This window comes from Lutra lutra, chromosome 15 (genome assembly GCF_902655055.1).
Source record: "Lutra lutra chromosome 15, mLutLut1.2, whole genome shotgun sequence".
Taxonomy (NCBI): domain Eukaryota; kingdom Metazoa; phylum Chordata; class Mammalia; order Carnivora; family Mustelidae; genus Lutra; species Lutra lutra.
Window position 1 is genome coordinate 29,188,970 of NC_062292.1, and position 27,328 is coordinate 29,216,297.

General features: G+C 39.7%; 1 protein-coding gene across 2 annotated transcripts in view; it reads left to right on the forward strand.

Annotated features, from left to right (window-relative positions):
- The window catches only part of LIN9 (lin-9 DREAM MuvB core complex component), a 68,243-nt gene that overhangs the window by 11,717 nt on the left and 29,198 nt on the right, over window positions 1-27,328 (forward strand). For both annotated transcript variants that reach the window (XM_047705373.1, XM_047705374.1), the window contains 3 exons: window positions 10,772-10,905; window positions 12,524-12,649; window positions 18,733-18,890. In XM_047705373.1, coding sequence (XP_047561329.1) covers window positions 10,772-10,905; window positions 12,524-12,649; window positions 18,733-18,890 — 418 coding nt within the window. The remainder of the gene's footprint in view (window positions 1-10,771; window positions 10,906-12,523; window positions 12,650-18,732; window positions 18,891-27,328) is intronic.

Here is a 27,328-nt window from a genome sequence, read left to right on the forward strand (position 1 = left end):
TTATTTCATTTGTCATCATACTCTGTAACATTACCCATGTTGTTGCAAATGGCAAGATTCCGTTCTTTTTTATTGCTGAATAGTATTCCATTATGTATATGTATATAATATATTTCATATATGCCATCCGTTTATCTATGGATAGACACTTGGGCTGCTTCCATATCTTGTCTATTGTAAATAATGCTGCAGTAAACACAGTAATCTATTTTTTCAGATTAATGTTTTTGTTTTCTTTGGGTAAATAACCAGTAGTAGGATTATTGAATCAGAAGATAATTCTGTTTTTAATTTTTTTGAGTAACCTCCATACTGTTTTCCAGAGTGGCTACACCAGTTTACATTCCCATCAACAGTGCACAAGGGTTCCCCTTTCTCCATGTCCTCGCCAACACTTGTTATTCCCTGTGTTTTTTATTTTAGCCATTCTGACCGGTGTCAGGTAATATCACACTGTAGTTTTAATCTGCATATCCTCAGTGATTAGTGATGTTGAACATCTTTTCATGTGTCTGTTGGCTGTTTATAGATCTTCTTTGGAAAAGTGTCAATTCAGATCCTCTGCCTATTTTTCCATTGGGTAGTTGGTTGATTTTTTTTGTTCTTTTTTTGGGGGGGGGTGTTGACTTGTATAACTTCTTTTTTAAAATAATTTTTAAAGTAATTCTAGTTTTCTGATTCATTTTATTTATTTTTTAAAGATTTTATTTATTTGGGCACCTGGGTGGCTCAGTGGGTTAAAGCCTCTGCCTTAGGCTCAGATCCTGGGATGGAGCCCTGCAACAGGCTCTCTGCTCAGCAGGGAGCCTGCTTTCCTTCCTCTCTCTCTGCCTACCTCTCTTCCTACTTGTGATCTCTGTCTGTCAAAGATATAAATAAAATCTTTGGGGAAAAAAAAGGTTTTATTTATTTGAGAGAGAGCTCACAAGCATTGGGAGGGGAGAGGGCAAAGGGAGAAACAGACTCCCCACCAAGTAGGGAGCCCAATGCGGGACTTGATCCCAGGACTCCGAGATCATGACCTGAGCCAAAGGTAGATACTTAACGACTGAGCCACCCAGCGCCCCAGTTCTTTTTTTTTCTTAATTTAAAATTAAAAAAAAAAAAGGCCTATTTATTTTAGAAAGAGAGTGTGGAGGGTGGGAGGGACACAGGGTGAGGAAGAGTCTTAAGCAGACTCCTGCACTGAGCACAGAGCCCAATTCAGAGCTCAGTCTCATGACCCGGAGGGCACAACCTGAGCCGAAACCAAGAGCTGGACGCCCAACCGACTACACCACCCAGCACCCACCCCTCCCTTTTTTTTTTTTAACACCCACCCCCCTTTTTTTTTCAGCATATGTGCTGCTGAAGTGAGCCCAGCACCCACCCCTTTTAAAAAAAATTTTTTTAGGGTGCCTGGGTGGCTCAGTTGGTTGGGTGACTGCCTTTGGCTCAGGCCGTGGTCCTGGAATCCCAGGATCAAGTCCCATGTCGGGCTCCTTGCTTGGTGGGGAGTCTGCTTCTCCCTCCGACCTTTCCCCTCTCATGCTCTCTCTCTCTCTCTCTCTCTCTCAAATAAATAGATAAAACCTTAAAAAAATTTTTTTTAAAGGTTTTACTTATTTATTTGTCAGAGAGCACAAGCAGGGGGATTGGCAGGCAAAGGGAGAGGGAGAAGAACCCTGAGATGATGACCCGAGCTGAAGGCAGATGCTTAACTGGCCAAGCCACCCAGGCATCCCTTTTTTTTTTTAATTAAAAATATGTTCATTTATTTATTTTAGACTTGTATAAGTTCTTTATATATTTTGGATATTAACCCCTTTTGGCATTTTTTTTTTAAAAGATTTATTTATTTATTTATTTGACAGAGATCGCAAGTAGGCAGAAAGAGAGGAGGAAGCAGGCTCCCCACTGAGCAGAGAGCCCAGTTCGGGGCTCCATCCCAGGACCCTGGGATCGTGACCTGAGCCAAAGGCAGAGGCTTTAACCCACTGAGCCACCCAGGCGCCCCTATTTTAAAGATTTTACTTATTTATTTGACACAGAGAGCAAGTGAGTGAGCACAAGCAGGGAGGGGCTGAGGCAGAGGGAGAAGCAGACTTCCCTCTGAGCAAGGAGCCCAATGTGGGATCTCCATCTCAAGACTCTGGGATCATGACCTGAGCCTTAGCAGATGCTTAACTGACTGAGCTACCCCGGCGCTCCTCCCCTCTATTTATTAGGAAATTTTTCAAACCTACAGAAAATTGGTCTTTATGACTGTGAACCCATCCTGCCCCATCTCTGTCCACTGGCCTTCCCCAGGCACATAATTCCTTCTGGAGCTAGTTTGCAAAGTGCTTTCTGCTTCCCAACCATATGGGGCAGTTACAAATAAGACAAACATGATATGAGACTCCTTCTAATATGTGAAAAGTTTTTATATCCTATGAGTTTTCTCTTTTCTTCTTTTAACATACCTATTTCTATCTTCATTCATATGACGTGGCTTGTTCTCTTCCCCTTCTAATCCCAATCTGCTGTATTCTGTGGGTTTCTTTAAGGAGCCCTGTCCGGAGCTGATTAATTCTAAAAACCAACTTTTACTGAGTACTTAGTGTGTGCCAGATTCTGTATTGTTTTGTTTTGTTTTGTTTTTTAAAGATTTTTATTTATTTATTTGACAGACAGAGATCACAAGCAGGCAGAGAGGCAGGGAAGCAGGTTTCCTGCTGAGCAGAGAGCCCAACGACGGGCTCGATCCCAGGACTCTGGGATCATGACCTGAGCTGAATGCAGAGGCTTTAACCCACTGAGCCACCCAGGTGCCCCAGATTCTGTTTTAAGCACTGCGTATATGTGGCTTTGATTTAGTCTTTGGCAACTGATGACCTAGGCTATGGTCTTATTTCCCATTTTCAGCTGAGGAAACAGACACAGGCAAGTAACCTGCTCCCCATCCCAAAGCTGGCAAGTGAAGGCTGACACACAAATGACCTGCAGCCTGTCTCCGGGTCTCCTTTTTTCTGTTGTCCTAACAGCTTTATTTTTATTTATTTTTTTAAGAGTTATTTATTTTAGAGCAAGTGGTGGTGGCAGGCGTGGGGGCGTGCAGAGGGATAGGGGAAGTGGACTCCCTGCTGAGCACAGAGGCTGCTATGGGGCCTCAGTCTTAACAACCCTGAGATTGTGACCCCAGTGGAAGGCAAGAGTCAGATTCTCAACCAGTGGAGCCACCCAGGCATCCCTGGTCTATATTTTCTGCCAACAATACATCATAGTGTCTATTTTCCGAAACGCTTGCCAGTTCAGTATATGAACAAACATGTAGGTTGTTGCCAATCTGGTATTCACATCTCCCAGGTTCTAGGTGGCATTCCATCTATGAGGGATGTCAAGGTACTTTTCATGTATGTTTAAAAATGATTTCTTTCCTGTAAATTTTTTTTTCCTATTTTCTGTTAGATTCTTGGTCATTTTCTTATTCATTTGTAAGAATTTTGTATATAATTAAGAATATTAGGCCTTTAGTTGCTTGTATTGGTTGTAATTTTTTTTAGCTTATAGTTTGGCTTTTGACCTTGTTTCTGTATTTTTACCATGTAGGATTGAAAAAAAACTTAAGGTCAAAACTGTCTTTGCTTTTATGACTTCTTGGTTTATACTTACTCAGAAAGATCTTCCCTAGTCTAAAATTTGTACTTTTTGAATTCACTCAAATTAATTTCATTTTTTTTAACGCTTTAATTTTCAATCCATCTGGAATTTATTTTGGAGTAAAGAATGAGGTAATACTGCAACCTTGTTTGTTTTGTGTGTGTGTGTGTGTGTGTGTGTGTGTGTCCCCACCTCCCACCCCCAGGACTACTTAGTTGTCCTGATAACATTGAGTGAGTAATCTTTATACATTGATTTAAAATGCTGCCTGTATCACAAGTTAAATTCCTATATGTATTTAGGATTATTTCTAGACTTTGAATCTATCTACGTCTAGTATGTCTCTGTATGTGCTAGTGTCAAATTATTTTAATGTGGCTTTATGTAGTGTTTTAATATCTGGTAAGACATTATTACATATCCACATATCCTTTTTTTAGGTTTTCCTAAGATTCTTTTTTTTTTTTTTCTAAGATTTTATTTATTTATTTGACAGAGATCACAAGTAGGCAGAGAGGCAGGTAGAGAGGGGGGTGGGAAGCAGGCTCCCTGCTCAGCAGAGAGCCCAATGCAGGGTTTGGTCCTAGGACCCTGAGATCACGACCTGAGCCAAAGGCAGAGGCTTAACCCACTGAGCCACCCAGGCGCCCTTTCCTAAGTATTCTTGCACATTTATTTTTCCATAGGTACTTTAGAATCAACGTGGCTAGGAAAAAATCCTGTTAGGATTTTTCTTGGCATTGTGCTAATATTATGAATAAATTTATGCTGTGTGTCATAGTTGTAGCATTGAAACTATCTAAGAACTGGTTTTAGTTTCATTTATTTTTTTTTAATTTTTATTTTTTTTAAAGATTTTATTTGTTTATTTGACAGAGAGAGATCACAAGTAGACAGAGAGGCAGGCAGAGAGAGAGAGAGAGGGAAGCAGGCTCCCCGCTGAGCAGAGAGCCCGATGCGGGACTCGATCCCAGGACCCTGAGATCATGACCCGAGCCGAAGGCAGTGGCTTAACCCACTGAGCCACCCAGGTGCCCCGGTTTTAGTTTCATTTAATTCAAGCCTTGTTGTCCCTCTGTAGACTTCAAAATATTTTCTCATGTCGATCTTGAACATTTATTAAGTATATCCCTGGGTTTTTAATACTTTTGTGCTTGTCATTTTGGCTTTCATAAACAGGATATATATTCTGTTCTACTGTAACTAGCTCTTACTTATACAGAGAAAAGAGGGTTTTCTTTTTTAAGATACTGATTTTTGTATGTCGACTTTGTATTTGCCCACTTTATTCAATTCTCTTACTATTTTATTTCATTTTTTTAAAGATTTTATTTTTTTTATTTGATATACGGAGATCACAAGTAGGCAGAGAGGCATGCAGAGAGAAACGGGGAAGCTGTGGGGCTCAATCCCAGGACCCTAAGATCATGACTCGAGTCGAAGGCAGAGGCTTAACCCACTGAGTCACCCGGGCACCCTAATTCTCTTACTATTTTAAATGGTTAGGTTGTTTTCTTTTTCTTTCTTTTTTTTTGAGATTTTATTTATTTGACAGAGATACAGAGAGAGAGGGAACACAAGCAGGGGAGTGGGAGTGGGCTTCCTGCTGAGCAGGGAGCCTGATGCGGAGCTTGATTCCAGGACCCTGGGATCCTGACCTGAGCTGAAGGCAGATGCTTAATGACTGAGCCACCCAGGCGCCCCTGTTTTCTTGAGTTTTCAAGGACAGTCATATCATCTGGAAATAATGGTTTTGTTTTCTCCTTTACAGTTTTTATTCCTCTTATTGGATAATTCCATCAAAACAATGTTAAAAATTGTAGTGATTGTCAACATCTTGGTCACATTCTTCACTTTAATGACAGTGTTTTTAGTATTTTAACATTGAATATGATAATGACTTTTGGATTGGAATGAGGAGAAATAAATTTTATAGGTTAAGAAGGTATCCGTCTATTTTTGTTTTCTTCTTCAGTAGAGCTAAAGGTCTGTCAGTTTTGTTGATATTTTCAAAGAACTCTTGGCACCTGGGTGGCTCAGTCAGTTAAATGTCTGCCTTCAGTTCACGTCATGATCCCGGGGTCCTGGGATTGAGTCCCGCTTTAGGCTCCCTGCTCAGCAAGGAGTCTGCTTGTCCCTCTCCCTCTGCCCCTCCCCCTGCTCTCTCCTGTGTACTCTCTCTCTCTCTCTCAAATAAATGAATAAAACTTTAAAAAATTTTTTTTTTCTTTTTAGGATTTTATTTATTTATTTGAAAGAGAGAGCACAAGTGGGGGAGGAGCAGACAGAGGGAGAAGCAGGTTCCCTGCTGAGCAAGGAGCCTGATGAGGGGCTCCATCCCAGGACCCTGGGATCATAACCTGAGCTGAAGGCAGCCACTTAACCGACTGAGCTACCCAGGCACCCCTAATAAATATTTGTTTTCATTATCTTGTCTCTTATTTTTCTATTTCGCTTATTTCTGCTTTAATTTTTATTTCCTTCTTTCTACTTGCATTGGGTTTTCTTTGCTCTTCTTTTTCTAGCTTCTTATTCTTAAGAAGAACAGGTTATTTATTTGAGATCTTTGTCTTTTTCTAATATAGGCATTTACCTAATAAATTAACCCCTCTTCTGCCTCCCCTACCCCAGGCACTGCTTTAACTGTATCATTTAACTTTTGACATATTGTATATTTTTAGTCATTCTGTCTAATTCTGTTGAGAGTTTTTGTTAATGAATATTGAATTTTATCCAGTATCTTTAGCACCAGTAGAGGTGACCACATGATTTTTATTGTTTTTATTCATTAATAATGACAGACAGTCTCAGTAGTTTTCTAATACTGGACCACCCTTTCGTTCTGGACACAAATTCCACCTGATTGTGTTGTATTCTTTTGATGTTCTGATGATGTTTATCTGGTACCTTTTTTAAAAGCTTTTAAAAATTTGAGATAACATTGACAGAACATCATATGTTTCAGGTACACAACATAATGATTTGATATTTGTGTACATGATGAAATGATCACATTAAGTATATAGTTAACATCTGTCACCACAGTTACAAACTTTTTTTCTCATGATAAGAACCTTTAAAATCTGTTAACAACTTCTATTTTTATTTATTTATTTATTTTTTAAAGATTTTATTTATTTACTTGACAGAAACAGAGAGATCACAAGTAGTCAGAGAGGCAGGCAGAGAGAGAGGAGGAAGCAGGCTCTCTGCTCAGCACGGGGGTCGATCCCAGGACCCTGGGGCTCGATCCCAGGACCCTGAGATCATGACCTGAGCCGAAGGCAGAAGCTTTAACCCACTGAGCCACCCAGGTGCCCCTATTTTTTATTTTTTAAAAGATTTTATTTATTTGACAGAGAGAGAGACAGCAAGAGAGGAACACAAGCAGGGGGAGTGGGTGAGGGAGAAGGCTCCCCATTGAGCAGGAATCCCAATGCGAGGCTCGATCCCAGGACCCTGGGATCACGACCTGAACCAAAGGCAGACACTTCACCGACTGAGCCCCCCAGGCGCCCCTGTTGGTAACTTTTAAATATGCAATACAACGTACACTGTAGTTACCGTGCTGTGCATTACATCCCCACGACATAATGACTTTTAAGTTTGTAGCTTTTGACCCCTTTCAACCCGTTTCACTCCTTCCTTCCCAGCAACCACCAGTCTGCTCTCTGTATTTATGAGTTTGTATTGTGTATTGTATGTTTTTTTGTTTGTTTGTTTGTTTGCTTTGGTCTGTTTTGTTTTTCAGGGGAGGTTTTTTGGTCTTTCTCTGACTTATTTCACTTAGCATAATGCCCTCAAGGCCCATTCATATTACTGCAAACAGCAAGGTATCATTCCTTTTTTATAGCTGAATGATATTCGTGTGTGTGTGTGTGTGTGTGTGTGTGTGTGTGAGAGAGAGAATGTGTGTGTGTGAATGTATGTATATGTATATATACACCACATCCTCTTTATCCATTCATCCATTAATGAACACTTAGGTTGCTTCCATGTCTTGACTGTTGTAAATAATACTTCTGGAGCATTGGCATGCAGATATCTTCTCAAGTTAGTGTTTTTGTTTGCTTCAGATAAATTTCCAGCAGTGGAATTATTGAATTATAAGGTAGTTCTATTTTTAATTATCTGAGGATCCTCCATACTGTATTCCACGGTGGCCTCACCAATTTACATTCCCACTAACACCGCCTGAGGGTTCCCTTTTTTCCACATTTTCACCAACACTTGTTATTTCTTATCCTTTTGATTCTAGTTATTCTGAAAGGTATGAGGTGATATCCCATTTTGGATTTGCATTTCCCTGATGAGTGGCTGAGCACCTTTTCATGCATCTGTTGGCCATCTGTATGTCTTTGGGAAGATGTCTCTTCAGATACTTTGCCCATTTTTTAATTGGATTGGTTTTTTGCTATTGAGTTGTATGAGTTTTGATTTATTTTGGATACTGTTTGTCAAATTTACAATTCACAAATATTTTCACCTATTCTGTAGATTGCCTTTTCATGTTGTTGATGGTTTTTTCTGCTGTGCAGAAGGTTTTTAGTTTGGTGTAGCCCCACTTGTTAATTTTTCTTTTCTTTTTTTTTTTTTTTTTTTTTGATGCCTTTGCTTTTGGTGTCAAAAAAAATCATCACCAAGACCAGTGTCTAGGAGCTTACCACTTACATATTTTCCTAGATTTTATGGTTTCAGGTCTTAATATTTAAGTCTTTAATCTATTTTTTTTTAAGATTTTATTTATTTATTTGACGGACAAAGATCACAAGTAGGCAGAGAGGCAGGCAGAGGGGGGTGTGGGGAAGCAGGCTCCCCGCTGAGCAGAGACCCCCCCCCCATGTGGGGCCCGATCCCAGGACCCTGAGAGCATGACCTGAGCTAAAGCAGAGGCTTAACCCCACTGAGCCACCCAGGTGCCCCTAATCTATTTTTTTTAATTTATTTTTTCTTATTTTTTTTAGAGAGGGAGAGGAGCCCACATGGCACTTGATCTCATGACCCTGAGATCATGACCTGAGCCAAAGTCAAAGTTGGATGCTTAACTGACTGATCCACCCACGGGCCCCAACTCTTTAGTAATATAGTTCTGTGTATAGTGTAAGATACTGTCTAGTTTCATTCTTCTGTATGTGACGGTCCAGTTTTCCCAACACCATTTATTGAAGAAAATATCCTTTCTTCATTGTATATTCTTGCCTCCTTTGTTGTAAATTAATTGACCACATATGCATGCATTTATTTCTGGGCTCTCTATTCTGTTTTATTGATCTGTGTATCTTTTTTTGTTAATATGATACTATTTTGATTACCATAGCTTGTAATGTAGTTTGAAATTAGGGAGCTTGATGCCTCTAGCTTTGTTCTTTGTTCTCAACATTGCTTTGGGTATTTGGGATCTTTTGTGCTTCTATACAAATTTTAGGATTGTCCTACTTCTGTGAAAAATTGGAATTTTCATAGGAATTGCATTGAATTTTAGATTGTTTTATTTTATTATTTTTTTTTTTTAAGATTTTATTTATTTATTTGACAGAGAGAGATCACAAGTAGACGGAGAGGCAGGCAGAGAGAGAGAGAGAGAGGGAAGCAGGCTTCTTGCTGAGCAGAGAGCCTGATGTGGGACTCGATCCCAGGACCCTGAGATCATGACCTGAGCCGAAGGCAGCGGCTTAACCCACTGAGCCACCCAGGCGCCCTGAATTTTAGATTGTTTTAGATAATATGGGAGGGTCCTGGGATTAAGCCCTGCCTTGGGCTCCCTGCTCAGCACAGAGTTTGCTTCTTTCTCTCCCACCCCCTCGCCCCCAACTCGTGGGGTCTCTCTCTTCCAGATAAATAAAATCTTAAAAAAAAAAATAAAGGGACACCTGGGTGGCTCAATGGGTTAAAGTCTCTGCCTTCGGCTCAGGTCGTGATCCCAGGTTCCTGGTATCGATCCCTGCTTCGGGCTCTCTGCTTGGTGGGGAGCCTGCTTCCTCCTCTCTCTCTGCCTGCCTCTCTGCCTACTTACGATCTCTGTCTGTCAAATAAATAAATAAAAATCTTTAAAAAGGGGGGGTGCGCCTGGGTGGCTCAGTTTGTTGAGCCACTGCCTTCGGCTCAGTTTGGGGTCCCTGGGTCCTGGGATCCCATTGTCGGGCTCCTGGCTCTGCAGGCGGTCTGCTTCTCCCTCTGACCTCCCCTCGCATGTTCTCTCTTACTCTCTCTCTCTCAAATAAATAAATAAAACCTTTAAAAAATAAATAAAGTCATGCAAACAAGTGATATTTTTTGACATTTTCTTTTATTATCCTTTGGAAGATTTTATCTGCTTATGCTGTCTTTATAAAAATAATTGGGAAGTGAGGTGCCTGGGTGGCTCAGTCGAGCGTCTGCCTTCTGCTGAGGTCATGATCCCAGGGTCCAGAGATCCAGCCGGGCATCCACCTCCCTGCTTGGCAGGAGGCCTGCTTCTCCCTCTCCCCCTGCTTGTGTTCCCTCTCTCACTGTTTCTCTGTCAAATAAATAAATAAAATCTTAAAAAAAAAATAGTTGGGAAGCTCCCTCTTTTTTTTTTTTTTCATTGAATTAAAACATTTTAATAGCATTGGTGCTGTGATTGATACAGAATTCAGTGGTGAAAACTTCTGGGCCTGGTGGTTGTTTGTTTGCATTTTCTCTCTCTGTCACAATTACCTTCTTCTTTTTTTTTTTTTTTAAGATTTTATTTATCTATTTGAGATAGAGCATGAAAGGGGAGAGGGTCAGAGGGAGAAGCAGACTCCCCATGGAGCTGGGAGCCCAATGCGGGGCTCCATCCCAGGACTCCGGGATCATGACCTGAGCTGAAGGCAGTTGCTTAACCAACTGAGGCACCCAGGAGTCCACAATTACCTTCTTCCTATGTACTTAAATTGAAATTGTATCTCAGTGTAAACATGGTGGGGGCAAATGATTTCACCTTCCTTGTCAGAATATGTTATAAAACTGGAGGCTTTACCTTTGTAGGAAATACTCAGAATGTTTATTAAATAACAAAAAAATTTATGCTGCTGAATCTTTTTGAGCACTTAATGATAATCTACCTTTTTACAAATGTATTTGACATTATAGATGTTCATTTTTACCTGATGAACCTATAATTAATGTCTGTTTTTTAATTGTATAGAAATTTACGGCAACAATGTCCACACCAGACAAGAAAGCCTCACAGAAGATTGGTTTCCGATTACGTAACCTCCTCAAGCTTCCCAAAGCACATAAATGGTGCATATATGAATGGTTCTACTCAAATATAGATAAGTACGTATCATGGCTTACGTCGTGGATGTCACCTGAACCAGAAATTCTCAAACATTATAAGCTGTTTTCTGTAGGTCTGTTTTGATTCTTTTTTTCTCCGATTTCTTCTTTCTGTTCTTCATTTTACTTTGATCCATATCCATTCCTCACATGTTGTTTTTCTCCTTCTCCCTTCACAGAAGTGGTTATACATTTTTGTGAAAACTCAAATGAAAATATAATCCATATTATAATTTGCAAAGGCCGTGGATTTGAGAGACCGTAGAACAGAGTTCCCGTATTTGTAATGAACAAGAAATGTTTTTTCCTTTTATTTTTTTTAAAAGATATTTGTTTATTTATTTTAGAGCATAAGCGGGGAGAGAGGAAGGGGGAGAGGCAGACTCCCTGCTGAACAGGGAGCCCTATGCGGAGCTTGATTCCAGGACCTCGGACCATAACCTGAGCTGAAATGAAGAGTCGGATGCTTAACTGAGCCACCCAGGCACCCCTAAACAAGATGTATTTTATACATCTTGAGATTTTATTTTATTTTTTTTAAAAGATTTTATTTATTTATTTGACAGAGATCACAAGTTGGCAGAGAGGCAGGCAGAGAGAGAGGAGGAAGCAGGCCCCCTGCTGAGCAGAGAGCCTGAAGTGGGGCTTGATCCCAGGAACCTGGGATCATGACCTGAGCTGAAGGCAGTTGCTTGACCCACTGAGCCACCCAGGCGCCCCTATACATCTTGAGATTTTAAATGCTAGTGTATTGGTAGAGAAGCAGTTACTAATGGTACAAATGATTCAGTAAAATTTTTAGAATAGTCTTTCTTTTCTCATTCTTTCTTTCTTTTTTTTTTTTTTTAAGGATTTTAGTCATTTATTTGAGAGAAAGAGAGAGAGAACACCAGGACAGGGGAGGGGCAGAGGGAGAGGGAGAAGCAGACTCCCCTCTGAGCAGGGAGCCCAATGCCAGGACCCTGGAATCATGACCTAATCCTGGAGAGGCCTCCAGTTTTCTAAAATTGATTTAATCTCAAGGAGGACTCCATGGTGTTGGTATTACCTTTGGGAAAAAGATAAATTGTAGCTAACATTGTTTGTCCTCACTGGATATAAGGACAGTGCTAGGATATACTAGGATGTACTCATACATGAGATTTAGCAAAAATCAGTGTCTCCTAGAATCTCCAGCACAGTCAGTATTTCTTGAGTAACTTGTATACATTGGTTGTTTCACAGATAACACTTTTAGTTTTAGCACTTTGAATTTGTGCCTGTTTTCTTTTTTTTAATTTTATTTTTTTAATTTATTTATTTGACAGAGAAAGAGATCACAACTAGGCAGAGCGGCAGGCAGAGAGAGGGGGGGCAGCATACTCCCTGCTGAGCAGAGAGCCTGATGTGAGGCTTGATCCCAGGACCCTGAGATCATGACCTGAGCCAGAGGCAGAGGCTTAACCCACTGAGCCACCCAGGTGCCCTTTGTGCCTGTTTTGTATATGTTCTGGGCAGAAGTGAAAGATGGCACTTGGTGATTAGTATAATGCTGAAAATTAGAAAGCATATTTTGAAATTTATGCCCCTGAAGTAACTTATCGTGTCTTAACCATTAAAATACCATTCTGTTTTATAGGCCACTGTTTGAAGGTGATAATGACTTCTGTGTGTGTCTGAAGGAATCCTTTCCGAATTTAAAAACAAGAAAGTTAACAAGAGTAGAATGGGGAAAAATCAGGCGACTTATGGGAAAACCACGGAGGTAAAAATAATATTTTTATTAAAAAATGAAATCAGTAATTTAGTTTGTAGTGTAATTACCACATTGATTCTTTTTCATCATCACAAAGACTAGTACTGAAACATTCCTTTTCAGAATAATTATATCTTAAATATATCCTGTTAACCAGCTTACAGGTAGGTGCTTTTTATACCTATGCGTCTTAAAATTAAATATACAATTCCATTTTTGTTCAAATTACAGGCTTTTATATAATTTTCTTACATTGTCTATGCCCACTATGTTCCAAAAAATATTTTATTTGTTTTTTAAAAAGATTTTATTTATTTATTTGACAGAGATCACAAGGTGGCAGAGAGGCAGGCAGAGAGAGGTGGGGAAGCAGGCTCCCTGCTCAGCAGAGAGCCCAATGTGGGGCTCGGTCCCAGGACCCTGAGATCATGACCTGAGCTGAAGGCAGAGGCTTAACCCACTGAGCCACCCAGGCGCCCCCAAAAAATATTTTAAGAGGGCACTAGAAAATATAGCTGATCCTTTAACAACGTGGAGGGTTAGGGATGCCAACCCTACAGTCAGAAATCTACATACAACTTTTAACTCTCTAAAAACCTAACTACTAGTAATTTGTTATTGACTGGAAGCCTTACTGATAACATAAACAGTCAATTACACATATTTTGTATGTCATGTGTATTATATACTGTGTTTTTACAATAAAGTAAGCTAGAGAATAGAAAATGGTATTGAGAAGATTGTAAGGAATGGAAGATATGTTTACAGTACCACACTGCATTTGTCAAAAAAAACCCCATGTATAAGTGGATGTGGGCGGTCACATCCATGTTTTTCAGGAGGTAACAATATTTAATGAGACTCTCAGGGTATCCCTACATTGTTATTATCCTTTTAAAAGCTGTTTATCACTGCAAAAGCCTTCTTACAAGTGCGTGTCTTACTTTATATAAAAACGGGATAAGGGGTTAGGAGAAATAAGTGAAGGGGATCAAAAGGTATAAACGTGCAGTTATAAAAGTAAGTCCTGAAGTGTAGTGGATAGTGTGATGACTACAGTTAATAATACTGTAACAGGTATTTGAAAATTGCTGACAGTGGGTCTTAAAAGTTCTCATCCCGGGCACCTGGGTGGCTCAGTGGGTTAAGCCGCTGCTTTCAGCTCAGGTCATGATCTCAGGGTCCTGGGATCGAGTCCCGCATCGGGCTCTCTGCTCCGCAGTGAGCCTGTTTCCTCCTCTCTCTCTCTCTCTGCTTGCCTCTCTGTCCACTTCTGATCTCTCTCTGTCAAATAAATAAAATATTAAAAAAAAAAAAAAAAGTTCTCATCCCAAGGAAAACATGTTCTAACTACATATGGTGTCAGATGTTAACAAGACTTACTGCGGTGGTCATTTCACAATATATACAAATATTGAATCACACTGTTGTACACCTGAAGGTTACATAGAGTGTTATATGTCTACTATACCTCTAAAATAAAAACACAGGTTATCTCAAAAAAACAAAACCCCAGAAAGAAAAATCAAGTCAACCTATCCGATATGTTATTTTCTGATAATTACTTTTCATGTGAAATGACTTTTCCTTTTACAGTGATATCTTGCTTTCTAACACATTGGAGAACTTGATATGACTTTTGAGTGAAGTTTTGGAATCTATTAGATTATTCTCATATAATGTCTCTCTGCCTAGTAAAAGCATGTACAAGACTTTCTCACTTTATTTTTAAATTTTTTTTTAAATATTTATTTATTTATTTGACAGAGAGAGACAGTGAGAGAGGGAACACAAACAGGGAGTGGGAGAGGGAGAAGCGGGCCTCCCGCCAAGCAGGGAGCCCAACGTGGGGCTTCATCCCAGGACCCTGAGATCCTGACCTGAGGCGAAGGCAGATGCTTATTGACTGAGCCACCCAGGTGCCCAAGACTTTTTCACTTTAGATGGTGCAAAACTCCAGGGAAGGCATGGAAATATAACGTGACCTGGGCGAGTAGAAACAGAATTTAATTTTAATGATTTCTGCAGATAGTGATGAAATGCAAGGAGAACTTTTAATTGAACTGCTAATATTTTATTTCTGTATTAACACATGACGTTGCTGATGCTGTTTTTAATAGTTCCTTCATTTACAAGAACGTGGGCGTGTTGCACACACACACACACACAGGATATTACCATAAAAAAGAATGAAATCTTGCCATTTGCAACAACGCGGATGGATCTTGAGCGTATTATGCTGAGTGAAATAAGTCAGACAACGAAAGACAAAATCCTATGATTCACTCATGTATAGAAACTAAAAAAAGAAGAAAAGGGGCACCTGGGTGGCTCAGTCAGTTGAGTGTCTGCCTCTGACTCAGGTCATGATCGCAGGGATCGAACCCTGCATTGGGCTCTCTGCTCAGCGGGGAGCCTGCTTCTCGCTCTCCCTCTGCTGCTCCCCCTGCTTGTGCTATCTCACTTGCTCTGTCAAATAGGTAGATGAAATCTTTAAAAAAGAAAAAAAGAAAGAAAATGGAAAAAAGGACCAAAAAAACCTCTTTTTAAAAAATTATTTATTTATTTATTTGACAGAGAGAGATCACAAGTAGGCAGAGAGGCAGGCAGAGAGAGAGAGAGAGAGAGAGGGAAGCAGGCTCCCTGCGGAGCAGAGAGCCCGATGCGGGACTCGATCCCAGGACCCTGAGATCATGACCTGAGCCGAAGGCAGCGGCTTAACCCACTGAGCCACCCAGGTGCCCCCCCCCCCCCAAAAAAACTCTTAAATACAGAGCACAAACTGGTGGTTACCTGAGGGGAGGTAGGTGAATAAGTACAGGGAATTAAAAGGTATAAAATTCTGTTTATAAAAAGAATAATTTGGGTGCCTGGGTGGCTCAGTGGGTTAAGCCTCTGCCTTCAGCTTGGGTCATGGTCTCAGGGTCTTGGGATCAAGGCCCACATTGGGCTCTCTGCTCAGTGGGGAGCCTGCTTCCTCCTCTCTCTCTCTCTCTGCCTGTCTGCCTACTTGTGATCTTTCTCTCTGTCAAATAAATAAATAATTGTAAAAAAAAAAAAAAGAAGAATTCATGGAAATGAAAAAAAGAAAGCACAGCATAGGGAATAGTCAATAATATTGTAATAACATCTGGTGGCAGGTGTTGACTGCACTTATTGTGGTCAGTATTGAATGGTGTAGAAAAATTGTCAGCTCCTTACGTTGTACACCCGAAACTAATATAATGCTGGGTGTCATTTTCATGTCAATGAAAAAAAATGCAGAAAAGTATAAACCCAATTAACAAATTGCTAAATGATTTGAATGGATGCTTCACAAAGATATAAGGATGTCAAATAAATTCTTTTTTTTTTTTTAAGATTTTATTTATTTATTTGACAGACAGATGACAAGCAGGCAGAGAGGTAGGCAGAGAGAGGGGAGAAGCAGGCTCCCCGCTGAGCAGAGAGCTCGACGCAGGGCTCGATCCCAGGACCCCGGGATCACGACCCAAGCCGAAGGCAGAGGCTTCAACCCACTGAGCCACCCAGGCCCCCCAGGATGTCAAATAAATACTAGAGAAGGTAGTCAACATTTGGTCAATAGAAAAATGCAAATGAACCCATAATGTCTAAAAGTTACAAGATTAAGGGCACCTGGGTGGCTCAGTCAATTTTTTTTAGAGAATTTTAGGTTCACAACAAAATTGAGAGAAAGATAGAGAGATTTCTTATATACTCTCTGCCCTCAGAGATGCACAGCCTTCCCCTTATCGGTATGTTCCACCACAGTAATACATTGTGAAAGTTGTTGAGTCTATATCAGTTTATCATAATCCCCCAAATCCATGGTTTACATTAGGGTTTACTCTTGGTTTTGTATCTGTGGGTTTTGAAAAATGTATAATGACATATATCTATCATTATAATGTCATATACAGTATTTTTACTGCTCTGATAATCTTTTGTGCTCCACTTATTCCTTCCTCTCCCTAGGGCCCCAACTCCTGGCAATTGCTGATCATTTTGACTGTCTCCAGAGTTTTGCATTTTCCAGAATGTCATATGTTGGAATCATACCATATGTGGCCTTTTCAGACTGGCCTCTTTCACTTAGTAATATGCATTTCAGGTTCCTCTGTATCTTTTCATGGCTTGATAGTTCATCCTTTTTAGCGCTGAATAATATTCCATTGTCTGAATATACTCCTGTATTTTTTTTAATCCACTCACTTACTAAGAGACATCTTGGTTGCTTCGAAGTTTTGCCAGTTATGAGTAAACTGGTGTAAACATCCATGTTAAGGTTTTGGTGTGGACATAAGTTTGTAGCTCATCTGGGTAGATACCAAAGAGTATGGTTGCTGGATTGTGTGATAAGACTATGTATAGTTTTATAAGAAACCACAAAACTGGGGCGCCTAGGTGGCTCAGTGGGTTAAAGCCTCTGCCTTCGGCTCAGGTCATGATCCCGGAGTCCTGGGATCGAGCCCCACATCGGGCTATCTGCTCAGCAGGGAGCCTGCTTCCCTTCCTCTCTCTCTGCCTGCCTCTCTGCCTACTTGTGATCTCTCTCTCCGTCAAATAAAAAAAAAAAAAAAAGAAACCACAAAACTATTTTCTAAGGTGTCCATGCCATTTTGCATTCCCATGAGAATGAACAAGAGTTTCTGTTGTTCCACATCCTTGCCAACATTTGGTGTTGTCTGTGTTCTAGATTTTGGTCATTCTAATAGATTTGTAGTAATGTCTCACTTTATTTATATTTTCCTAATGACATAGTGTGGTGAGCATCAAAGTGGCTTGTCATCTGTATATCGTCTTTGGTAATATTTGGCTTCTTTGGTTTCTTAAAAGGTTAAACATGCTCTGACCATATGACCTAGCCATTCTATTTCTAGGTATTTAGTTAAGAGAAATTAAAGCATATGTTTATACAAAAACCTATACAGAAATGTTCATATCAACTTTGTTGTAATGACCCCAAACTGGAAACAACACAAATGTCTACCAGTAGGAGAATGGGTAAACAAATTATGACACATTCAAAGAAAAGGTTACTATTCTCCAATAAAAAGAATGAACCATTGATGCATGTGACAAAATGGATTAATCTTAGAATAATTATGCTGAGTGAAAGAAGCCTGACAGAAGAAGTCATACTAGATGATATTGTTTATGTAAAATTTTAGAAGATAGAAGCTATAATGACAGAAAGCAACTTAGTGATTGCTTGAGCAAGTGGAGATATAGAAGTGGGAGGATTGTGAAGGAAGGATAATAAAGTGCCACAAGGAAACTTTGGGGAATGATTGATGTTTTCAGGTGTTCATTATCTTGTCTGTGATGATGGTTTTACAGATATATATTTTGTGGCACGAAGCTATGTTTAAGTTACGTTGGTTCATCCCAGTATTTGAAAATAGAAGTAAGATAGGCCCTAAAGATAAGAGTAAATTCAGTATTTATGCTTTAAGGCAGGAAGTATGGTTAAACATTTACACAGAAGTAAGCCTCATCTTTAGTTCTTTATTGGTGTGCTCACTGGGTCACAGGGAAAATACCATGTTCTTCTGAACAGAATATTATAATTGAACTTCATCCCAGGAGGAGACCTGGGATCCAGATGCAGTGTTGTCAAAGAATGGTGAACAAAGGATAATGTAGACTTGCTTATAACTCTTTAAGTCTTGCAAAGTCCCATTTTTAAAAAGATATAATTTACTTTGAAGGGAAACAATTATTATTTCTAAGAACTCATTCTTAAATATATTACTCGAAAGAGAGGAAAAGAGGGAATGGTGAGATGGGTGGTCTGATTTCAAATTTTGTATTTTGTTTTGTTTTTTTTTTTTTTTTAAAGATTTATTCACTTTTGAGAGAGAGAGAATGCGAGTGAGTGTGCGATGGGGCAGAGGGAGAGAGAAATTTTAGTAGACCCCTTGCCGAGCTCGGAGTCTGACCTGGGCCTTGATCTCACGACTCTGAGATCATGCATGACCTGAGCCAAAACTAAGAGTCAGATGCTCAACTGACTTGTCACCTGGGGGCCCCCTGATTTCAAGTTTTTGTATAGGATAGTTATCAGTTTATATGATTTTAATTTATTCTAGATGTTCTTCTGCATTTTTTGAGGAAGAGAGATCAGCCTTAAAACAGAAACGACAGAAAATAAGGCTCTTACAACAAAGGAAAGTTGCAGATGTTTCCCAATTCAAAGATCTCCCAGATGAAATTCCTTTACCCCTGGTTATCGGAACCAAAGTTACAGGTAAGTGAACATAACCTCATTACCATTTTGCTCTATAATTTTTCACCAAGATAACTACTAGATAACCACTAGACAAATAGCTTTTAAATTTTAAAAACTTAAACTTGGGATCCTGGGTGGCTCAGTGGTTTAAGCCTCTGCCTTCGGCTCAGGTCATGGTCTCGGGGTCCTGGGATAGAGCCCCACATTGGGCTCTCTGCTTGGCGCCTGTCTCTCTGCCTACTTGTGATCTCTGTCTGTCAAATAAATAAATAAAATCTTAAAAAAAAAATAAAAGCTTAAACTGTAGTTCTATAGCAATGTACTGTAGAAGTTATTATTTCTTCATCTGTGGCATCTGGTTTTTAAGCTGCTTGGGAGAAAGTGTACTGGTTCAAAGCAATGTCTACTACAACGTAAACTAAAGCAAACTGCCACAAAGATGAAATTTTAAATTCACTGGAATAAGCATGGCTAGACATTGTTTGAATTTCTAAAATTTTAAATTGTCCTGTCTTTTGCTTTCACATCATTTCTTTTCTAACCAATCTTAAACAGTTACCTCACAAATACCGTTGTTTTTGTGCTCTTTGGGTTTAGGGATAGTCCATTTCTAATGACTGAATAGTAATAATTCAGTAGGTAGTTTGCTCAGCATTTTAATTTAAGGGTGTAAATTCTGTCAACTCATAGATGTGAGTCTTTCTGTTCTGTTCAGTTATGATGTGGAAGGAAAGTACCACCAAAACTTCAAGTGTAAGTTAAGCCTTAATAATTTAGTAAACTAAAATTACAATTTATGTAACACAGGAAATAACAAGGTGTTAAGTGAATAGGTAGATTGGTAACTGCACTGAAAGGGATTAAACAATGGTTGGATTTATCAAAGAATATTTTCTGGAGGAAAGGTAACCTTGAGTTACATATTAATATCACTTTGCCTGGTTATAAAAGTGGTACATGTTTCTATTATATTATAAAAATGGGTAATTAAGAGAAAAGGCAGACAAAAGAGAGGAGACTGTATTTTGCACATGAAATCCAGGTAGAAAAGAGAAGAATAGATTTGGTCATAACTTACCATGACAGGCTTAACCATGTGCAGAAGTTATAGATGATCTCTCTGTCAATAAAATTAATCTGGGGATGAGATTAGAAATTAAGTGAGGGGGAGATTGTAGACTTGAAAAGATACATTAGTTCTAAAACACCATATAGGGGCACCTGGGTGGCTCAGTGGGTTAAGCCTCTGCCTTCGGCTCAGGTCATTATCTCAGGGTCCTGAGATCGAGCCCCGCATCAGGCTCTCTGCTCTCCCCCCTCCCCTGCCTGCCTCTCTGCCTACTTGTAATCTCTGTCTGTTAAATAAATAAATAAAATCTTTTTAAAAAATAATAAAAAAACCCACACCATACAAACAAGTACAGATATAAAGTCTATAGTACAACTACAAATCAGAGAGGTGTCGGAATGCATAGAATGACATAAAAGTTAATTGTTTAAGAATTTTAAGGACTGGCAGTTTTATGGAGGGTCTATAAGTAGGTATTCTCATTGTAATGGAGAATAGGTTGGACAGGATGTATCAAGATATGAGGAAAGGGTGTGCCTGGGTTGCTCAGTTAAGCCTCTGCCTTTGGCTCGGGTCATGATCCTGGAGTCCCAGGTTAAAGCCCCATGTCTGGCTCCCCCTTGGTGGAGAGTCTGCTTCTCCCTCTGCCCCTTACTCTGCTTGTTATACTCTCTCTCTCACTTGCTCTCTCAAATAAATAAATAAAATCTTAAAAAATATATATGAGAAGAGTTTGGGGCACCTGGGTGGCTCAGTCGGTTAAGCATCTGCCTTTGGCTCAGGTCATGCTCTCAGGGTCCTTGGATCAAGCCCACATCAGGCTCACTGCTCAGAGGGGAGTCTGCTTTTCCCTCTCCCTCTCCCTCTGCTCTTCTCCATGCTCATGCACACACACTGTCTCTCAAATAAATAAAATCTTTTTTTTCCTTTCTTTTTTTCTTTTCTTTTTTTTTTTTTTTTTTTTTTTAAGAAAAAAAACAACTGAATGGCTCAGTTGGTTAAGCGACTGCCTTCGGCTCGGATCTTGATCCTGGAGTCCTGGGATCAAGTCCCACATCGGGCTCCCTGCTCAGCAGAGAGTCTGCTTCTCCCCCTGACCCGCCACTTCTCCTGCTTTCTCTCTCTCTCTCAAATAATTAAAATCTTTAAAAAAAAAACAAAAACTAATTTTTAAAAAAAGAATGATTTTTGCATTTTTATTTTAAAAATTTTACTTATTTATTTATTTATTTATTTAGAGAGCACAAGCAGGGAGGAGAGAGAGTAGGTTCCCTGTGATCAGGGAGCCCAACTCAGGGCTCAATCCCAGGACCCTGAGATCATGATGTGAGCCAAAGGCAAATGCTTAACAGACTGAGCCACCCATGGCTGAAGAAAAAAAATCCCAGTAATAATATTTTGTGACACATGAAAATTATATGAAATTCAAAGACCTCATTATGGAGGAAAGATGGTCTAAATTTAGTTTATAACTGAAACAGAATAATAATAAGAGGAAGCATGGCAGGGCCAAAAGAAATCTGCCAGTAATTTTTTTCTACCAGAAGAACTTAAGCATACTGTCTAGCATGCAATACAATATTATTAAACCTATGTAGGAACACGAACACAGGTTCTGTAGTCAAAAAGCCATCAGTAGAATTCGATGCTGAGATGGCTGAGATATTGGAAATAGCAGTGGCTTCAAAATGTTTGTTATGGGGGCGCCTGGGTGGCTCAGTGGGTTAAAGCCTCTGCCTTCAGCTCAGGTCATGATTCCAGGGTCCTGGGATCGAGCCCCACTTTGGGCTCTCTGCTCTGGGGAGAGCCTGCTTCCTCCTCTCTCTCTGCCTGCCTCCCTGCCTACTTGTGATCTCTCTGTCAAATAAATAAAATCTTTTAAAAAAATGCTTGTTATGAACTTAATATAAATGTGGTCATAATGAGTGGAGAAATCTCAGAGATAAAGAGGAATTATTTAGGTATAACAAATTTAGAAGTGAAAAGTATAGTACCTGAAAAGAAAAATTCTTAATGGGCTTCAAAACAGATCAGAAATAGTAAAAGCAGAGTGAGTGAACCTGAGAATACATCCCTAGAAATTATCCCACTGTGAGAACAGCAGACAAAACTGGGAAAAACTGTGGTAGAGCCTCAGAGGCCTCTGGGACAATGTTAAGCAATTTCACAGATGTATAGAGTTCCTAAAAGGAGAGGAGAGACACATGGCACAGGGAAACAAACAGAAAAAGACAAAGGATAAAATATTCCCACATTTAATTTTTTAAAAGATACAGATCCAAGATACTCTGAACCCAACCCAGATAACCCACATGTTTGCAAAGCCCCAAGATACCATACAGAAAAACTACAAAGAAAATCTGAAAGCAGTCATAGAAAAGCAACATATTACATAAGAGGAAAACTTATGAATGGTAGCTGACTTTACATAAAAAAATATGCCAAAAGTAATGCCAAAAGATATTTTTCAGATTGAAGGGAAATGATACCAGATGGAATCTCAAATCTACAGAGAGGAGAAGAAATTTTGTACGGAAAATGGCACATATGTAAAATGGAACAGTCGTGTTGCAAGGTTCTTGAATTTGTTATGAGAGCATACAATATTGACTGTGAATAGACCGTAGTAGGTAAAGATTGGTATTCTGATCTGTAGAGTATTGAGGTTCAAAACCTTCAGGGTGGGGGCACCTGGGTGGCTCAGTGGGTTAAAGCCTCTGCATTCGGCTCAGGTCATGATCTCGGGGTCCTGGGATCGAGCCCCGCATTGGGCTCTCTGCTCAGCAGGGAACTTGCTTCCTCCTCTCTCTGCCTGCTTCTCTGTGATCTCCGTCCCTCAAATAAATAGATAAAATCTTAAAAAAAAAAAAAAAACCCCAAAAAACCTTCAGGGTGCATCAGAATTACCTGGAGGGGTGGATGAAACACAGATTGCCAGACCCCTTCCTCCCACCAAGTTTCTAATTCAGAAGGTCAGGGGTAGGGCCTGAGAATTTGCATTTTAACAAGATTCCAAGTGATATTGATGCTGCTGGTGTGGGGCTATACTTTGAGAACTAGTAGAAGGAGGGTTTTTTTTTTTTTCTTTAGAGAGAGAGAGAGTGAGCAGGGGGAGGGGCAGAGGGAGAAGGGCGGAGAGAATCCCAAGCAGGCTTCACACCCAGCAGGGAGTCAGACATGGGGTTTGAGATCATGACCTGAGCCAAACTCAAGGGTCCGTTGCTTAACCAACTGAGCCACCCAGGCAGGACCTACTTTTTAAAAAAAAATGCTAAGACGCATACTTAGAAAGCCAACAGAGAAGTTAATTTTGAAATTCTAATAAATAAATGAAAAGACAATAGGAAAGAAAGTACAGGGGAACAAACACCATGGCATAAATAGAAAATAAACAGCAAGAAGGTAGACTCAAGTGTGGTCCTATTTTCATTATATTAAATGTCAGTGAACTAAGCACTGTACTAGAAAAGTAGAGATTATCAGACTAGATTTTTTAAAAAAAGAAATGCCTGGGATGCCCGGGTGACAAAGTTGGTTAAGTGTCTGCCTTCTGCTCAGATCGTGATCCCAGGGTCCTAGGATCAAGCCTTGTATCAGGCTCTCTGCTAAGCGGGGAGCCTTCTTCTCGCTTTCCCTCTGCCTGGTGCTCCCCTTGCTTATGCTCTCTCTCTTGCTCGCTCACTCTCTCTCTCAAATAAATGAATAAAATCTTTTTTAAAATTGTCTAACAGTATGCTATCTTTAAGAATTATACTTAAAGGGGCGCCTGCGTGGCTCAGTGGGTTAAAGCCTCTGCCTTCGGCTCAGGTCATGATTTCAGGGTCCTGGGATAGAACCCCGCATCACACTCTGCTCAGCAGGGAGCCTGCTTCCCTTCCTCTATCTCTGCCTGCCTCTTTGCCTACTTGTGATCTCTGTCAAATAAATAAATAAAAATCTTTAAAAAAAAAAAAAGAATTAGACTTAAAATCTAAAATTGATAATTTAAAAGCAAAATCTAAAAGTGAAAAAGATAGGCATGCAGATATTGACCATAGAGAGCTGAACTGGCTATAATGTTAGACAAAATAGATTTCAAGACAAGGAGTATTACCAGAGAGAGAGGAATATTTGATAATGATAAAAAGGTCAATTCAGAAAAATGCAACATTCCTAATATACATTCATTAATAAGTCCTTCATAACAGAACTTTAAAATACTTAAAGCAAAAACTGAGACAACTAAAGGAGGCCATATACAAATCAGCAGTCATAGTTGTAGATTTTAACACCTCTCTACTAGTAACTGAGAAGAGGAAAAGAAACCAGTACAAATACAGAGAATCTGAGAAACACTGTCAATTTTGATGATCCAACTGATATATTTTTTTAAAGATTTTATTTTATTTATTTGAGAGAGAGAGAGAGGAGGGACAAAGAGGCCCTGAGATCTTGACCTGTGCTGAAGGCAGAAGCTTAACCAACTGAGCCATCCAGGCACCCAGATCCGATTGATATTTTTGAACACTAATCCCCAAAACTATAGAATACATATTCCTTACACATGCACATGATTTGTCAAAATAGACCATCTGGTGGCAATGTGAGTACATTTTAAGAGATTGAAATCGTACATAGAATTTCTCTGAACACAGCAGAATTTAATTAGCTAAACAATAAAATCCTGAAGAGGGGCCCCTGGGTGGCTCAGTGGCTTAAGCCTCTGCCTTGGGCTCAGGTCATGGTCTCAGGGTCCTGGGATAGAGCCCCACATCGGGCTCTCTGCTCAGCAGGGAGCCTACTTCCCTTCCTCTCTCTCTCTGCCTGCCTCTCTGCCTGCCTCTCTGCCTACTTGTGATCTCTGTCTGTCAAATAAATAAAATCTTAAAATAAATAAATAAATAAAATAAAATAAAATCCTGAAGACACTCAAATATTTGGAAACTAAATGTTCTACTTCTGAATAACTCCTAAGTAAAAAGAGGAAGTTCAAGGGAAAATAGCAAATACTTCTAATATAAAAATAATAAAAATACAACATAAAAATTTGTGGGGTACAGCTAAAGCAGTAGTTACAGAAAAACCTACAGTTTTAAATGCTTATATGTTTTTAAAAACTGTCTAAATTTACATTTTAAGAAACTAGAGCATAAACCCACAGCTAACATCATACCCACAGGGAGCTGTTAAGGGCTTTCCCTCTAAGATAAGGAATAAGGGGCGCCTGGGTGGCTCAGTGGGTTAAGCCACTGCCTTCGGCTCAGGTCATGATCTCAGGGTCCTGGGATCGAGTCCCGCATCGGGCTCTCTGCTCGGCAGGGAGCCTGCTTACCTCTCTCTCTCTCCCTCTGCCTGCCTCTCTGCCTACTTGTGATCTCTCTCTGTCAAATAAATAAAATCTTTAAAAAAAAAAAATAAGATAAGGAATAAGACAGGGGTAACCATTCTCACCAGCATAGTACTAGAAGTCCCAGCCAGAGCAGTTGGGCAAGAAAAAGAAGTAAAAGCATCCAAATCAGAAAGGAGGAATTAGAATGATCTCTGTTTACAAATGAAATGATTGTATCTGGAGAAAACCCTAAAGACTCCACCCCAAAACTATTGGAACTAGTAAATTCAGTAAAGCTGCAAGGATATAAAATCAATATTCAAAAATCATTGCATTTCTATATATTTATGTTCAAAATACTTGAATAAGGGGCGCCTGGGTGGCTCGGTGGGTTAAGCCTCTGCCTTCAGCTCAGGTCATGATCTCAGAGTTCTGGGATCAAGCCCCACATCGGGCTTTCTACTCAGCAGGGAGCCTGCTTACTCCTCTCTCTCTCTACCTGCCTCTCTGCCTACTTGTGATCTCTGTCAAATAAATAAAAATTTAAAAAAATATTATCTTATGTCTATCCATTTCCCTGTTGTTGATTCCAGGTTTGGGCTTTAAAATTATGAACAAAGGTGCTATGAACATTCTAGTATGTAGCCATCCTTCTGTGGACAGCTGTTTTCACTTCTCTTAAGTAAATGCCTTGGAGGAAAACAGCTGGGTCAAAGGGCAGGCATAAGCTTAATTTTGTAAAACACAGCTACACTTTTCTCCAAAGTGGTAGACCATTTCACAATGCCACCAAAAAAGCCCAGGAATTAATGTAGCTCCACACCCTTGACAACACTTGGTGTTACTAGTTGTTTCAGCGTTAGCCATTCTGGGGTGTGTGTAGTGGTACTTCATTGCGCTTTCAATTTACATTTTTCCAATGACGGATGATGTTGAATATTTTCTTATGTGGTTATTTGCAAGTGTCTATTCAAGTCTTTTGTCTCGTTATTTGAACCAGACTTTTTAGTATTAACTTATAGAGTTCTTTATATTTTCTAGATATAGGTCATTTTTCAGATAAACATTTCGGAAATATTTATTCCCAATATGTCGCCTGCATATTTATTTTAATGGTAGTTTTCAGTGAGCAAAAGTTTTTAAGTTATACCTAAAAATCATCTTGTTATTTTCTTTTTTTTTAAGATTTTATTTATTTATTTGACAGAGAGATCACAAGTAGGCAAAGAGGCAGGCAGAGAGAGAGAGGAGGAAGCAGGCTTCCTGCTAAGCAGAGAGCCCAATGCGGGGCTCGATCCCAGGACTCTGTGATCATGACCTGAGCTGAAGGCCTTTGCCTTTGCCACCGAGGCGCCCCAGTAGATTAATTTTTTAATCGAATATGGGAAATTTTTTGCCATTTATTCTTGATATTTTTTCTGCTTTCTGTCTTTTGGGACTTTCATTACAAATATGTTGGAAACTTGATATCTTTCTGTAGGTGTCTGAGGCTCTGTTCTTTTTCTTCCAGTCTTTTTTCTCTCTGTTCTTTGGATTGAATAATTTCTCTTGGTCTCTGATTAATAGATCATAATCCAGACTTCTACAATACATTATTTGAAACCAAATTCAGTGATTCTTCTACTATCTCAAATTTGCTCTTTATATCTAGAGTTCTCATTTGATTATTTTCTAGGTTCTATTTGTCAAGATATCCTATCAAGTATTGTCATCTTTCTTTTAATTCTCTGAACATATTTATAGTATCTACTTTTTTTATATAGTATCTATTTTTTGTTTTGAAATTTTATTTATTTATTTATTTGACAAAGAGAGAGATCACAAGTAGGCAGAGAGGCAAACAGAGAGAGAGAGGAGGAAGCACGCTCCCTGCCAAGTGGAGAGCCTGATGCGGGACTCAATTCCAGGACCCTGAGATCATGACCTGAGGAGGAAGCATGCTCCCTGCCAAGTGGAGAGCCTGATGCGGGACTCGATTCCAGGACCCTGAGATCATGACCTGAGCCGAAGGCAGAGGCTTAACCCACGGAGCCACCCAGGCACCCTAGTATCTACTTTTGAAGTCTTTGCTAAATCTAT